The sequence below is a fragment of the Doryrhamphus excisus genome, linkage group LG16 (genome assembly GCF_037039965.1).
Source record: "Doryrhamphus excisus strain RoL-2023G ecotype Guam linkage group LG16, RoL_Dexc_Guam_v1.1, whole genome shotgun sequence".
Lineage (NCBI taxonomy): Eukaryota > Metazoa > Chordata > Actinopteri > Syngnathiformes > Syngnathidae > Doryrhamphus > Doryrhamphus excisus.
Window position 1 is genome coordinate 10671274 of NC_136372.1, and position 17133 is coordinate 10688406.

General features: G+C 39.7%; 2 protein-coding genes across 2 annotated transcripts; both read right to left on the reverse strand.

Moving 5' to 3' along the window:
* Nucleotides 1-1847: 1847 nt before the first annotated feature.
* Nucleotides 1848-11405, reverse strand: rras (RAS related). The gene is made up of 6 exons (XM_058048289.2): nucleotides 10766-11405; nucleotides 9727-9814; nucleotides 9110-9212; nucleotides 7249-7357; nucleotides 6497-6615; nucleotides 1848-4482 (listed from the first exon to the last, which is right to left on the reverse strand). Exons 1-6 carry the CDS (start codon nucleotides 10850-10852, stop codon nucleotides 4395-4397), a joined length of 594 nt encoding a protein of 197 aa, XP_057904272.1. The 5' UTR covers nucleotides 10853-11405; the 3' UTR covers nucleotides 1848-4394.
* An 867-nt stretch (nucleotides 11406-12272) lies between these two features.
* On the reverse strand, nucleotides 12273-16089 carry LOC131103300 (uncharacterized). Its single transcript, XM_058049443.2, has 5 exons — nucleotides 15945-16089; nucleotides 14675-14769; nucleotides 14115-14274; nucleotides 13915-14038; nucleotides 12273-13179 (listed from the first exon to the last, which is right to left on the reverse strand). Exons 2-5 carry the CDS (start codon nucleotides 14765-14767, stop codon nucleotides 12486-12488), a joined length of 1071 nt encoding a protein of 356 aa, XP_057905426.2. The 5' UTR covers nucleotides 14768-14769; nucleotides 15945-16089; the 3' UTR covers nucleotides 12273-12485.
* Between the last annotated feature and the right edge of the window lie 1044 nt (nucleotides 16090-17133).

The window sequence follows — 17133 nt, forward strand, 5'->3', positions numbered from 1 at the left end:
CATACCAGACAGGAGGGAGGCACCTCCTCAAACCAGCCTGTGTGTCTCAATACACACACAACAAACACTCATAGAAAACAGGTGGATTTTTTTTTTATTTTATGCTTATAAATTCTCATGACTTCATCATGAGTGTGTAGAAAGGTGTATTCTTGTGTTCAATAATGCCAATGCATCAGATAATGAGGTTTGCATATTTGAAAGGGAGCCCTGAAAGACATTTTAGATGGTTCTACACGCTCCGTTCAACAGAATTCAACCGACGATCCGGAATTCCTTATATGGGCTGCAGATTGCTGCACTCAGTAAACATAGACCTACATATCCGGAAGTCCTTGGGAGCGCTTGGGATTGTGACCAATCACAGCGTAGTGAGAGGAGGGCCGGAGATGGAGTAAATTAAACAGATGGTTTGGGTTGGAAGGAGGAAGTCCATGCAAACAGTGCAGGAAGAGGTTCAAAATCTGGAAGATCTACAAAGCTTTCTGTGCGATACGGGTGGTGTGTTATCGTGTGTAGCTGCTCTATAGGAGTCCACAAATAAATACAAAGTGCTGAAAATGAACATAGTTCATAGTTCATAGTTCACATTCAACACACAGGTACTCAACGAAGACTCCAGTATCACTGACTCACTCACCAATTACCCAATACAGCAGATATAATGTGACAAAATAGGATTTTTAAGACATCAATAAAACTTGTGCTCATACTGTGTGTGTTGCAATAAATGTGTTCCGGTATTTTCTTACCCACCATGTTGACCCACCCTACTCTGCCTCGGATTGGTTCTGACCTGGAGACAGTAGGTGTTTGAAGTGACCAATCAAAAAGAGAGAGTTTCGGGGCTGTCTATTCAATGTTCGCCCTCACAGTCATGAAACTCACCAAGTACCAGTGATGGAACTACAGGGTTGCCATGGCCACCCTTAGTCACTTTCCGGCCACTACCACAGCTAGGGGACAATTTTAACCATTTTTGACCTGTGGGGCAGCACATTGGTTCAGCCTAACCGCCATTTCCACTTGGACGCATTTCACTGCAGCACACAACTTTCCGTTGGAGAGCAGTGGAGGGCCTATTTTGTGGAGGAACTGTCAACAAAATCACATCTTGTATGAACTGCAAGCAGTAGGTAAGTTTTTCATGATTACTTTGGGCGGTTCCGGTCAAGTTTTCTCATTATGTTGACTTTGACTTAAATTCTGAAGCGTGATTCATCGTTTCCACACATAGATCTGTTCATGTTGGAAGCCCTCTGTAGCAGCCTGAGGGGGCATGTAAAGCAAGGAATCTACAGTTAACAGGAGTGCTAATCGGCATCCACTTCCGTAGTATGCCCTGTGGGAGCTTACTTTAACATTATTATATTTTATTTAATTATTAAATTAATTAAATGCCTTGCATTTGCTGTGCTATTAAATAAAGTACATTACTTTCGCAGATACATTAGGTGAATTTGCTCAATATTGGATCAATATCACCAATGCCAGAATGTTCAGAATTTTACTCAGTATGGGAACAAACTGATTCAGTGGTATCGCACGTCACTAATAGGTACTCACCACTCATGAATGATAACGGAAGATGACTGATGAACAGATGGAATGGGAGTCATGGTGTAGAATTAGTTTCACTGGTGTCTCACAGCAACTATGGTGTGTTTAAGGACTGCCTAATAAAGTGCAAAATTGTAACATTTAATGAAACCATGTGAAAATTGTTGCCCCTTTTTTTAACAGATGCTGCTTGACCACATATGTTCCAATTATTACTGACATACAGTGAATGAAATGCTGCAAACATTTGCAACCTTATATAAAACAAAATACAAAAAACAATGTCCTTGAAGTCAATGTAAAACATTTTAATTGCAGTTTATAATATAAAAATGTAAATTCATGTTGCCCAAAGCATTATAGATGAATAAAATAGGTTTATTAGAGAAAGAAAAAAAATCCCAATATATTTTCCCCAACTCTTCTCTGGCTGTCCATATGAATAATCATTTTTGTGAATAAAATTTTAACTAATTTGTTTGTATTCTAAAAATATGGTATAAAGTTGCTAATATAATCTAGTCTGTCGTAGCAGAATTGAGTCTGAGTCCAAATATTGTAGAAACATTGTTGGTTCCTGTGTAACATGAAATGTATGGCAGCATTCATAAAATATTACAGACAAGATATTGAACATAATGTACGTTATCCTTACTAGCTTCTTCAGGGAACATTTCTGTATGGGAATACTGCATCTTAAACATCAACTCAACCCAAAGCAGTGGTGTCCATAGTGCGGCCCGTGGGGAATTTTTGGCATGCAACTAATTTTTATAGTCTCTCTGCACGTTGTAAAAATAAATACTGTAAATTCATGATTAACTCATTCAATCCCAAAGACACATTTACATACCATTTTACAGTCGAGTATTAACATGCTCATTGGCAAGAAGGAAGTGATAGAGCGTGGAGGAGTGTTGCCTGTAGCTTATGCATTGTAGCAAAATTTTAACACATGCACAAACACGTACGTACACAGTTTAGTTCAACTATAAATACTTTAAATAATTCTTTGTGTTAAATTTGCAAATAAATTTGATGTAAAACAACCCTTTTTTGTTGTTCATGTTGTGGTGTGGTTGTTTGCTTGAAATGTAGCCGTTTTTCTCCCTTTTTTCCCCTGACGAACTGATATTTGCCTGAAACCTACCTATGTTCTACTGCTGACTACTAAAGAACATAAAAAAGTAGAAACATATTTTTTTCCGATGAAAGATGAGAGTTTGATCTTTCTTTTGGTAGGTTCCATTATTATACAGTCATAACACAATATACTTGTACCAGTCAAAATCATCTAAAATGGCCAGTAGTGAAGGGATTGAATTTTGAAATATGCCTGGGATTGAATGAGTTAATGATTATCAGATGTTACACTAATTTGCTTACCAGTAATAAATACAAAGCAAAGATCGCTTTGCGGGGCTTTAGCATCAGCAAAATGGACCCTCCATGGAAAAGTGTGGACACCCCTGACTTAGGGTATGAGCATGAATAATCATGTAAACCAATTTAGAAATAACAATGGCATTGAATGATGTAAAAACTGCATGAATTAAAAAAATCCACTTGTACAAGAACAGAAAATGTAGATAATTTTACCCTGTTGAAATGAATGAACCCCATACTGTATTTACAATATAAAAAATAAATTATTTGTGTTTTTGCTGTCAAGCAGATGTGGAGTTAAGTGAAAATATGAATATAGCACATAGGAAAAATAGAAATATGGCTACAACGTAAAGTAGTGACACTAGAGAGTCATTCTGTGTATGTGTGGAATATGCATACCTCATCTACATTCAGACGGTAAGCTGAACCGTATCGTTCTGCTCAAACAAGTCCTTTTCATTCGTCAGTTATAATTATTTCTCACTGTCTATAAAATGTATTTTGTTCATATTGTCGTGTCTGGAACACTTGGAGATGCCTTTTTTATCAGTTTGGGATTAATGCTAGTGTGATGAGATCTGTATTTTTAAGTTCTTGTCTACATTTATGTTCACAAAGATGTGCATTTTTTGGTGTTCATATGTTACATTATTGAGATTGATATATATAGTTATGCTGTTTACAAACTTTGAACACAAGAGAGCATTATTTTGCTCAAACAATTGTATGTAATAAAAGGGAATACTTATAATATTTTGTTGATAATGTTACATAGTCTTATAGGTTTGTTGATAAAAACTTTTTTTTTGCTTGCCTAAAATCTTTCTCTTGTGTTTTATTCTGATTAAAATCATGATTATAACAAAATAAAGTTAAAAAATATATATTAACAAAATAATGAAATGATGTTGAAAAATGTGAAGTGAAAAGTATGGCCATCGGCAAACATCCCGACCAAACATCCGCTGCTGCTGTGAGGTGTGCTGTGTTGTGGTAATGCTGGTGTCGCCTCCTATAGGCCAGCTTAGAGCATGACAGCATTTGCTGTGTCAAGACTGGGCATGTCACGCTCAACCTTACTACCATGCTATTTACTTTTCTCCAAACTGATTCTCTTTTGGCAGTTTGTCAGCGTACCTATGTATGTATGTACTATGTACTGTACTATGTACATGTTACATACATTTGATGATGTCTATGCCGACATCCGTACCTGCAAGTGCTCGCACCCAATAACGCGTGATGATGTCGCAATCAATAACTTGAACTATTTCTGCTGTTGTTCAAAGCTTCCCACTAAATTAAACTATATTGATTTGCTTTTGGGAAAAGTGCAAATGAAAGCATTTGTGGAGAAAATGATGCACCTTAGTTCTATCTCTCCTGCACAACATTTCTTTTTTTCTGACCACCTGGAGAGGCTTTGGTGTCCATGGTAAAGGCACTTAGAGGAGGACGCAAGGGCAGTTACTACGCTGCTTTTTCCCAGCATGATGTGCCGGAGGCGGAGGACTCTCCATTTCCTGAAACTTTCTGTAGAAGTAAAACAAAATACATTCATCATTCAACATTCAACTGCAATAAGAGCATGCTGTGCCCTTTCAAACAGTCTGTTTCATTTCATTTGTTGAAATCAATTCATGTTAGTTAGAAAAGACATACAGTAAACATTTAGATACAATGGAACCCATTACAGTTGACAGCACTCGGACTGGGAGACGGCAACATAAGTACCAGTAGTAGTTGACATAATCTAAACCCATCCACTCATTCATTCATTCATTCATTCATTTTCTACCGCTTATCCTCACGAGGGTCGCAGGTATGCTGGAGCCTATCCCAGCTGTCTTCGGGCAAGAGACGGGGTACACCGTGGACTGGTCGCCAGCCAATTACAGGGCACATATAGACAAACAACCATTCACACTCACATTCATACCTATGGGCAATTTGGAGTCGCCAATTAACCGAGCATCAAAACTGAAATTAGTCAGTCATAGAAATATAGTGAATTCCTCTATCTATCTATCTACATATCTATCTATACACATAAAAAGTGTATTTTGTCGGTTGCAGTGGTAGAATCCAGGTTAACACTCTTTCCCTTTTATTTTGAAGCTTAGTTTGCACTGAACAAGAAGTCCGTGTTTAATGTTGTGTAACTCGCCAGCAGTAGGCTGCTGATGTCGTTTCACGCTGCTTCCTGATGATGATGAAGTTAACAATATTAACACACAATATAAATGGACTAAATATAATGGTCTAAATATCTCTCAGTTGTTCAAATTTTACATCAAAAAAGAGGTTGACCATGCAATCTCCGAGTCAGCTGTAAGGAAAATGCTCATCATCCACAATCTTCATGTGAGCAAGAACACACATCTTTCCCTTTTCCATTCCTTCTAGAGCAGGGTGGGGTGAAATCAGGCCATTGAAAACTTCCAGATGCAATGGTGAAGAAATCCCATAGTTTTTGCTTTTTGTTGTGAGCGGGGACCCGTCTTACTTGTTCAACGGTCCATGAACACACCATTTTCCATGCGCTAATGTTGTCACACTCTGCACAGATATATTACTAGCCTGTAGCATTCTGCTTTCTTTGACCTGGTATTTGGTCCCAAAGGCTAATAGTGTGTGGGAATGCATAAAGTTACGTTTTGATGATGTTATTGAGTGCTAATGTGCACTATCTCAAGTTAATTCATGCTAGCACACTGACTGTTACCTCAAAAGGGAGGTCATAATTTTCTCACTGAGAAACAAACTCCAGACTTGTACTGATGGATGGTAGTTCTGTATTCATTTATGCTTTTAATTTGATGTTGTTACCGTCTTAGAACAGAGGTGTGCAGCAAAAACACCTTTACTCGCTCATAGTTTCAACAACAGTGTATACACTTCCAGTTTTTCGGGGTAATGTAGTACAAATCAACATTTACCAACACACACTTCCTGAGAGCCGCCGCGGACAAATACTGTGGCACAAGTGAGGATCCAGGAGCCATTCCAATAGAAATGGTACACACACAGTATTGTCGATGGAAAGGCTTTGTGTATCTGGGAAGGAGAACACCCAGAGGCTCCAGAATTGTTAGCGCTAACAAACCCCAGTGATAACTTTTTTGACCTACTGTATATTGATTCTGATAAATGGAGCACATAGTGCTTGTTATCATAGATATATACAGTTTATCTATGCCAGAAAAGTAGTCGCTCCAAAATGAACAACGTTAGCTTGGTTAATATGTAATTCATGGCATGTAAAAGGAGCGTTGCTGGAATTTGGAATTTTTATTTTATGCATTATTAGCTGCCCTGTGGTAGCAATTGCTGGAATTCATAGACAAGGAAAAGACGTGTGTTGATGTTGTCTCACATAAGGATTGTGGATGATGGGCAAAATTCCAACAATGTGCAGATTTTCTTTAAGTTGGAACATTGTAATAATGAGAACACAGTGGATTGGGACAACTTAAGCGGGTTGCACTGTATTTAGTCAATTATTGATATAATAATAGTAATTATACTTAGTAATAACAATAAATACCTGATAATTCGCACCAGCTCCAGAAAGGTTTCATCCACATTGTAGCGGTTCTTAGCTGAGGCCTCCATATAATGGATCTTATTCTCTCTAGCAAATGCCTGAGCATCCTCCCTGGAAATCTAAGCAAAAACGAGAATTACTCAAATGATCCATAAGTATGTAGTGTAGATCACAAACCTACCTAAATGTTCTTTCTGGGAAAATATATCTCTTAAGTCAAACAAACACAAAAAAAGAGGTTAAACCGCCATGATGCATGACATCAGTGGGATGTCAGCATACGTAACCATCATTGGTTGTGGTATGGGGTATCATATCGTTCATATCACAATTTAAATTAGCAAAACAGTCACAGAAAATAACATACTTAACTCTGGCCTTCTACAAAAAATAATAAGTAAAAGTTTGCTTCTATTGTTACATCTTCATGGAGATCAAGAGAGAGGTTGTGTCAACAACACAAGTACTGAATCACGTCTATTATTTCCAAATAAGTTACTGTATGACAGGACTGAACTAAAAAGTCTGTTTGCTAACCACACCTTCACCCAGATTTGCAATAACACATTTTAGGGGGTTTCTTCATGTGCCTCAGCCCCTCCCCTCAAAGGGTTGTGAAAAACTATTTCACTTCTTTCATAATTCTGGTGACTAACAACAATGCAAACAAACTCATGGGAAGTGATAAAATATAAATACTACATGTGGGAGATTTAACAGGCCCTAAAAAGATCCACCAGAGTATTAGTTACCACTCTTTGCTGCTCCAGGTCGGCCTTGTTTCCAACCAGAAGCATGGGGAAGTCATCTCGATCTTTCACTCTAAGGATCTGAGTGTGAAACTTCTGGACCTCATGGTAGCTGTTAAGACAAAAATACACTATTTTTATGAAATTATTACACAGTGCACAGATTTGATGATTCAAGATATAGTGTAAAAATATCACCACCAATTACACCAAAATCCCAATAATGCACTCTCTTCCAGTACACATATTTGTTGTTCGTGTCTGCATATATTCTCCTTAAGTAAGATGCATTTGCTTTTAACCTTACTGTATTCTCTCCCATAAAAAGTTGCATCTATTATGGTATAAGTCACTGTCAGCTTGTGGTCTGTTTGCATCATGTCCAGGCCACGTTTATATGACCAACCAAGCATGCTGAGCACACTGAGACGGGACCACTGTTAAAATTCTCAGGGCCCATGAAGCTCTAGTAAACAGTCAATCGGCATCCCTCGTATTGGGAGACACACATTCACATACACGTTGTTGACATCATTTTTCTCCATTTCTGAATGTATTTGTGCAAAGTCTACAGCATGAATAATATTTTTACAGTTTAAAAAGTTCAGAATTGCCCTGCAGCAATTCCAGTAACAAGCCGAAGATGGCCATTAAAAAAGCCAAGTACTTTAGTATTTACTCGGGGTGTCACAGGACACTCAGTTCACAAGACAAGACAACACACAAGATTGGGTCTATGAGGATGAGGCGAGATTTTTAACATTTTTAAGAAAAGTACAGTGAAGAAATATAGTGTATGACAGGACAAACAGACTTTGCAGGTGCATTTTAAAATGTTTATTGTCCCTCAAAGTCATTCATTCATTCATTTTCTACCACTTATCGCCACGAGGGCCGCGGGGGTGCTGGAGCCTATCCCAGCTGTCTTCGAGCGAGAGGCAGGGTACACCCTAGACTGGTCACCAGCCAATCACAAGGCACATATAGACAAACAACCATTCACACTCACATTCATACCTATGGACAATTTGGAGTCACCAATTAACCTAGCATGTGGGAGTAGCCAGAGAAAACACACTCCACACAGAGATGCCTGAGGGAGGAATCGAACCCGGGTCTCCTAGCTGTGTGGCCTGCACGCCAACCACATCGTCCACCATGCAGCCTCTAATGTTGTGATAATATATAATAATAATTGTATATATAATATTGGGGTGTCAAGACACTGAGCTTACACAGGTAGTATTTAAATGTTTTATAAAACTTTTCATGCATGACCTAACCATGATCCTTTAAACTATTACACAAATTGAAACAAAAAATACAAATTATTAGTTGAAAACAATGACGGGAGTTGTAGCTGCTATTATTAATCATCTATGTTGCAGTGTAGTTATGTAAAGAGTAAAGACACATGTAAAATAAATAAAACACTAAAACAAACTACAATCCCCATGATGCTTTATATGCAAAGCAGGAAATAGGTCTGAACTAGACCTAAACTACTGTTTGCATGTTTTGATAGAAGTCATATGCAGCAATGACATTTTCATCTGACAAATCTTAAGTAACTTTGATCAAGTGGAGAATCACTAAAGCATCTGCTTGGACATTACTCCACTCTTGTTCAGGAAGCTGGAAAGGCTCGACATGGTGACATGGCGACATGGCATGCAGCTAGCTTCAGTGAAACCTATGATAATGTGTTGAAATGGTCATCACGTTGACGGATCATTGCAGTTCTACAAGTCAGTCAGTCTCAAAAACTGATCAAAGCAGTCAGGTCATACATTCATACAGTTTCTTATCTACACATTGAAAAAACATAACACACAACATTTCTTGAAGTGGAAGAAACACTTGCCTCCCTCTGTCGTTGAGTGCAAACACTAGCAAGAAGCCCTCTCCTGAGCGCATGTACTGCTCTCTCATCGCGCCAAATTCCTCCTGACCTGCCGTATCTAAGACTGACAAAAACACAAAATAGCAAAATGTAATTAAAAAACAACACACAGTAGTTTTATTCATTTGCTGGCATGAAACTGATTTTCCATCACATGAAGAGAAAAACGACCATTACCCTGATCCTCGTGTTTGTGTATGATGGTTTGAACTTTAGCTGCTTTAGCTGCAGCCAGCATGACCATTTATTCCACACTCCCTCAACAAAGCTCCATTAAACGTGACATACAAGCAAGAAACTGGATTTAGGGAAGCGGAGCTGATGAATCACTGCACGTGTATCAGAAGTTGATCCCACCCTTTACACCAGGATTGCTGGAAAATTTTATCCAGGTATTACAACTTCCTTGTAGTCATCTCCCAGTGCCTTAGCTTCCAGCACAAGTGCAGTAACTCACCCCCTAGTACAAGTCCTAACAAGGGAAAATCCGATCATACTGCAACACACCCTCTGCTTCTAAACAAAGCTTTTCGCACATCTTGCTGGCACTGTGACAAACAGTGATGTGAGAATCTTACTGTCCAGGCGGGTGTCTTTTCCATCCACATTGCAGATCTTAGTGTAGGAGTCTTCAATGGTGGGGTCGTAGTCGGACACAAAGTACGACTGAAAAGAAACAATCATATATAAGCATTGTTTAATCATATTGAGCTACTGATGCAGATACACCAAGTATACGCAAAATAACAGCCATCCACCTACAAAGAGTTTGTTTTCACCCTAAGTAGGTATTAATTCATAAGTACATGCCAATACAGGTCAAATGTACAGCATGCATGTATACCATTGTTAGAAAGCTCACAATTTTACATGTTGATGTCTTACTGCCATCCATCTTATATGCTGTTTATCCTCTCTACGGTCATGGGGGTAGGCTGGAGCCTATCCCAGCTGACTTTGGGCGGTAGGCAGGGTACACGCTGCACTGGTCGCCAGCCAATCAAAGTGCACATATAGACAATTATTCACCCTCACGTTCATACCTATGGACAATTTAGAGCCGCCTATTAACCTAACATGCAACTCCACAGAGTTGCCCAACGGAAATTCAAAGCCAGATGTTAGCCAGTGTGGTGAACATGCTAACCACCATCTGTTCATTGATCATCGTCGATCATTCATTCAATACCTATAGATTTTATTCTTTAAAATGCATTTTAGAAGTGTGTGAGGTATATTGAGGAAAGGGGCAAGGATCTGGAGGGGGGTCTGGAGCTAACAAATACAAGGCACTTTTACTGCAAATGTTGATCTAAAATCGGAGGAGCTTGTCAACATCAAGCTTTCGGGGATGCCGGAACTTAAGACCCACAGTGTCTGCTGTAAAAGTTAAAATGTTGATGCTAATAATGCACAACTCACATGCAAAATATGTGTTTTTAAATATATACATTTATAACATCTCTGTAGTCCAGGGTGTACCCCGCGTCTCACTCGGAGACAGCTGGGATAGGCTCCAGCACCCCCGCGACCCTCGTGAGGATAACAGGTAGAAAATGAATGAAATGAATTACTCTAAAGATAGAAGCTTGTATGCTTCAGGTGATGATGTCCTACCTGAATGAACTGGATGGTCAGGGCACTCTTTCCCACTCCTCCACCTCCCACCACTACCAGCTTGAATCTTTCCTCTTCTCCGCTCATCGCAGTTTTTTTTAACTGGGTCCTTTTCCGGATGTTAAAAAAATCAGTCAATTAATAAGCAGCTAAGCTAAATGCTAGTAGTAGCTAGTAGGTGATATCGAGGCGGAATGCAGTATCAGAAGAACTTTATGCTCGGCGGGATATAAGTCATTTTTAGGGGTTAAACGCAAACGCACCACCGCCGAAAAGAGAAGGAATTGACAAGGATGTCCGCTAAAGAGACAAAAAGTTTGTCTTAAGTTAAGATCTTTGACGCCAAACCCTGTCGACTTCTTTGCTGCTTTGGTCTGCTTTTCGGCCTCACGTCGGCTCGTGAGGGCGGAACTGCTTCCTCTTTTCCTCCTCCAGAAAAAGTCCACTAACAACCCAGTCCGTTAATGTCCACACGAATTGTGTTACTTTGTCGTTGTTGTGTTGCTTCTTCTTCGCTAACGGACACACACAGAGGACACCGTCTCCGTTCGTGTATTCAAATTTGCGCCGAAAAAAATTCCACTTTAATGTGTCACGTTCCTTATTTGGTCATTGGAAGTATCTGTGACGTCACGTCTATTCTGTGCCGCGCGCAGGAGGTGAATGCAGCGCGTGCTCGCCACTCGGACTTCAGACCAGAGCTGGGCGATACTGCAAATGTGGGTGTCGATCTGATACCGACACAATGCAGAGCCAGAATACCATCACGGATACCGATACACATTTCTTGATTTGTTTTCAAGATCCTTGAATGATTTTTGTAGGGGACTGAGTTCAGATCTGGAGCTGTTGGAAGCACGAAATAATCAAATACCATCCATCCATTTTCCATGCCGCTTGTCTTATGAAAGCAAATACATATATAAAATTACATTAACACGAGTTTGATATCGTACTGTAATGGTAACACGTCAGATTATTCATTACTGAAAGAAGTACTCGAGTGACTCAATTACCCGATTCGCCTCAGTGAGTGACTTAGAAAAACACGAATCAGTAAAAGGAATCGAGTTTCCAATCACAACGCTCCACCATACAATCCCCATTTGGGGCTGGTCTGGCAACCAAATATCAAGAGTATCAATACCAAAAATAGTATCAGTAAAGGATCGATACTGGCGTGATGATATCTATGTTTTTTTGTATTCGTTCATTTTTACAAACATACAGTGGTGTGAAAAAGTTTTTTTTGCATGTTTATCACACTTAAATGTTTCAGATCATCAAACAAATGTAAATATTAGTCAAGACAACTGAACACTAAAAGTTACTATTTTCTGAATACGGTATTTTTAAATTCTATATATATGTTTGCATATTGTTACATTGATGAAAATGTCAGTATCGGTAGCACTGGTCCTGTATTTACTTGGTGTTGATGGATCAATACCCAATTATCCACCTGCTGTTTATTGCACTGAAATGCACACTGTACAATAAAGGGCATGAGAAATGAGGTTGAAATGAAAGGTTTAATAGTCAGCAAACATTGTACAATTCAGGTCAAAGTGACAAAATCATTTTAAATTAACGCCTTCTTACCAATGACAATGACAATATAAACTGTGAAAATCATCCCAGTCAGGAATAAATAAACAAAGGTGTTGCTGCTGATGACTTGTATGTACATGACATGCACAAACACATTCACAGATTCCATTCAGCACCTGTATGGCAAAGCAGGCTGTCCCATCTTGACCGGGTGGGCAAACACCCCTCCCAGAAGCATCCTCTCCCCCCAGTCCAGCAGCTTATTGAGGGTGCAACCGAGAGGCGACAGCAGGCCTTGATCCTTCACCTCTGATGTGTGTGAACTCTTGCTTTGTGTTGACTCCTCCGTTTGCTTCAAGGACCCGCTGTTCCTCTGCGTCTTCGCCCCAGGCTCCCTCTTGTGGACACTTTTGGACGCATTGGTGTTCTCAGGTTGGTTACTGGGGTGTGTTGTTGTAGCGGGACAGACTCCCAAGGGGGTCAAACAGAGGCTGAGGGTTTTGCGTCTTTCCGAAAGGGAAGCAGAGCCTGCTGGGGGTTGTAGTTGTGTGGGTTTTGTTCTTGGACTGGACACCTTGAAGGGAGTCTGGACTTCCTCCTGGTTGATTGTCCAAAGTGTCCCTGATGAGAACAGCCGCTGGTTGCCGTTAGCATCTGGATTTGAATGTCTCTGTTGGCAGGAATTCTCACCGGCCTGGTGGATCATTGTGGGGGCGTGGTTGTTATTGTGGTTGATGGATGGAAGGTCGTTGTCCAGTAAGTCACCACTAGCGGTCTTTTGACGCAAGGTGCCCTGGAAGTGTTGCAGTTGACCCAGGAAGTTGAAGTTTGGGGAAATGGAGGGTCTGCGTTCTTTCACAAACCTATCAAGAGCAGACAGAGTTTGGGGTAAGAAAGTGTCTAATTGACTTTAGATCTAATTTGTTTCGAACAAAATGACGAAGAAAATCACCAATGACTTGTATATAGCATTCAGATGGCAAGAACTAAGTAAAAATTTGATAAACTAACTACATATACTGTATATACATAATTTGAATTCAATACAGGCCTGTCACGATAATCAATAAATCAATGAACTGCATGATAAATACAGTATAATAAATTGACAATTTTGCCGGCCTCAATATATTGACGCATGTTTGTTTTGCTCCTCTCTCTCGACCAGAGAGGCTGCATGACAAGAGAGTTCACTCTGTGCATCTGGACGTGTTGGTTCTATAGCGGAATGAACGGCGTGAGGGAACTTTCCTGTCAGTCATTCAGGCGGGGCGCTACACACTGAAGTGTGCACAATTGGCGACCTTGTGTGTGTCATGTGCTACATCAAGTGTTGATGCAAATGAGCTGATGTCTGCATTGACGCACAATGATAAGTCAGATTATTTCTGGGTTATTTATCTTTTTTTCTGACAATATTCAGTACTACTGTCACTGGTCATGATTTTTATTCAAGTGTAATTTTTGGTAAAAGAGACCGAGAGTCCATTTAATTTTCAATGTTTTTTTTGTTTGTTTAATTGATTTTATTTAAAAGCTCTTGACATTCTAATCACAACGTCAAATACTCTTGAGAAATTAAAGTTTATTACATGTACCTGTAAGCCTGGTCCAGATCCATTCCCAAGCTATACATGATGTAGGCGACAGCCAGAGCTGGCGAGCGAGAGATTCCAGCCGCACAGTGAACCAGCACGGAGGCTCCTGATGACATTGCTGTATCTGCATAAACAATTATGTATAATTCTTACATCTGTCGGCATAAAATTCAAACAGTGTCAGTGTCAAGTGTACTAACCGATGAAGCGTAGAGCCTGAGGGATCCAGGGGAGCAGGTCATCCCGCAGGGAGTCATCAATGGGAATGCGGAGGTGTCTGGAGCAGGGAAGGAAGGAGGGCCGGGGGCTGCAGCGGCTTACACTCAGAACATAGGAAATACCCAAAGAGGCCAGTCGGTCCTGTAGACAGACAAATAATCTATAACTATTTCATTTTTAAATGTTAAAAAGGCAATATATTACATCTCTTGAATAAAGGAAGCTCAAATGCAATTGGGGTTGATTTTTTTTAAGCATAACTCCTGTGAGTGACGTTAGTTAGAGGTGGACTATACTGCAATTTTGTAATTTTTGCCTATACATTTGCATTTCATGATTATAATCCGAATACAACACTGCACAAAGATATACATATATATATAAACACTGTATCAATACAAAAATATCAACCAATATGACAATTTATCCCTGACTGAACTGAAAAATATCTTTAGTACAATCCGATAATGCTACTGTATTATGCAGCATTATGTAGCTGTATCCATACTATCAATATTATTAAAAATGAGTTGACTTTTACCTGCGTCACGTCACTCTCCGCTCCAAGGTAGAGTCTTGGTAGGATGATGGACAGAGGAGGACGCTCTGTCTCTCCATCCCTGGACCAAACCATGACTGCAACACAAAAAAACACCACATTCTTTCACTTTTCAATTAAAAATGTATTGCAAATGTTTTCCAGATGTTAAAAAAATCATACATTTCTAAGCGTTAATAACCGTTTATTTCATAGACTCGCCGTCGCTCCCAGCCTTCGGTCTTTTATTTTGTAGTATTTATATACGGACTGTTATTTTTTGGTGTTTCCGTTTGGAGTCCCTTGTTTCCGGTGCCCAACTGAGTGACTGTCGTTACCTGGCAATTAGGATGTTGGGTAAATTGCGGGAAGGCGTCGGCTTATTTATGCTCACTCCTGTTAATATTTTATAAATACTTTATAAATAACTATAGTTATTTAGTACTTAATTACTAGAGTTTATGTTGTGCTTCCTTAGAGTCCCTTGACGTCTTCCTGCCTTGCTCGTTCATTCCTAGCAACGTTAGCTAGCTGTAAGGGTGGGTGGATAGTCGTCAAAATATCGATCGTGTCGATATGGGGAGGGGGGGTATGTATTGGATTGATACTAGCGCGATGAGATCGATCAATATTCTGTTAATTTTCACAAGTCTTTCTTGGTTGTGTTGTTACATAGATACATGGGGAATTACTTATTTTTCACTATTGGCTTTGTTTTATCTCAAACAAATGTATTATTATGTTGAGATGGTAGCAAATTGATGTGGGCATATCTCGTTAAATTGTTAACACATAAGTTAATTTTTTTGTGTGTCTAAAATTATTTCCCTTGTTTTAGAGTGTGATCAACAACGCCAAGTCAACGTATCGGCAACACGAACTGTATTTACATGATATCGGACCGATGCCTACATTTACAGCATCGCCCACTTATACTAGCTAACTTCGTTAATATTTTTTGTCACGGTGTCTATTTTGTATGTACATATGTTTACATTGTTGCACATTTATTTGTTTTTTCACCCTGAGACATCAAATATATTTTGAAGTTAATTCATTTGTGCATCGAACAAGCTGAAACAAAACTTCACACATACTCATTCATTTCGACACATTATATTTTTACATGCTGTTGTTAGATTTGTACATATACACAACCCAAAAGCATGCATCCCTGTTTTTTACCCTTAACTAACGAATCTGCAGTTAAGATATGATGCGATAAAAGCGTGCAATTGAATTATTACTTTTAAATCAAACATGCATGACTTACTGTGTTTCTTTTTTCGTCTGTAAAAATCCTCGGCAGGAGTCTGAAAGCAGGTCTGTAATGCAGATCTGCAGATTCTTTTGAGTCCACGTCCTGCTTTCTCCCTCTTCTCCCACAGAGACTGATTCTAAACGATGAGCTCATCCTCTTACCAACAATAAACCTTGAGTGGTGATGTCATTTTCAACCAATCGGCTTTGTGCTAGACATCCACACGCGCAGACGCATGAGAGCGGATACCCCTCCGCCCCGCTGCTCTCCCTGCCATGGACGCCTTGCGGGTGTGAAATGGGCGGGGCGTGTCAGGCTGTCATTATCTTTCTATTGCGTTTCTGTCCAGTCACATGACTCAGGACTTGCAAACATTGCTCATTGCATTGATTGTATGGTTGTGCTGGTCATGCACTGCATGCACACCGCATGTTGTCATCGACACGTTTTAGGCCTGTGGTCATTGTGCTCAATGCCGATCGAGCACACAATCACACGATTGCTGTGTTTGCTCCTAATAAAACAATAGCGAGGACAGTGGTCACGTGATCGGTTTAGCGAAATGTAAAAATATAATGAGATGCAGCACAAGAGGTGTGCTATGAATCACATTGTCTCTACAGGAAAGGCAACAAATGCATATATTTCACAATATTTAAACATATAAATTAATTTTTGCCATTAATTTTAAGATCAGTTTTACAATTATTAAATCAATACACACAGTATACTTAAGTAAACTATGTACACTGTGCACTACACTTTCCTGAGTGTACATCTGTCCACGACTTTCCACTGCAACGGGTTGCTAATTGTCCGCCATTGGCTCACTCATTGAAGTGAATCGGGTACTCGGGTCACTCAGCACAAAGAACACGTACAGAAACCCGCACATGCGCACCAAGTTGTACTCGTCTTCATCGATTACCGTAGAGTCAGTGAAACGCGCAGGCTGAGCGAGTGATGCGTTTGTTTTGTCGGGTATGTGACGCATCTCTGGCAGGAAGAGGGAATGCTTTTCCACTGAGCTAATATGGCCTAATATAGTTAATTACGTTAAACATTTTAAACGTAATTAACGCATGCGCATCACGTCAAGCCATACCGCTTCCGTTATGACGGCAGATGGAAGCAATGTAGAGCCCCTACACAGTTACAAAAAGCCTGGCGCCCTTTTATAACTTCATTCTGACCTGAACAC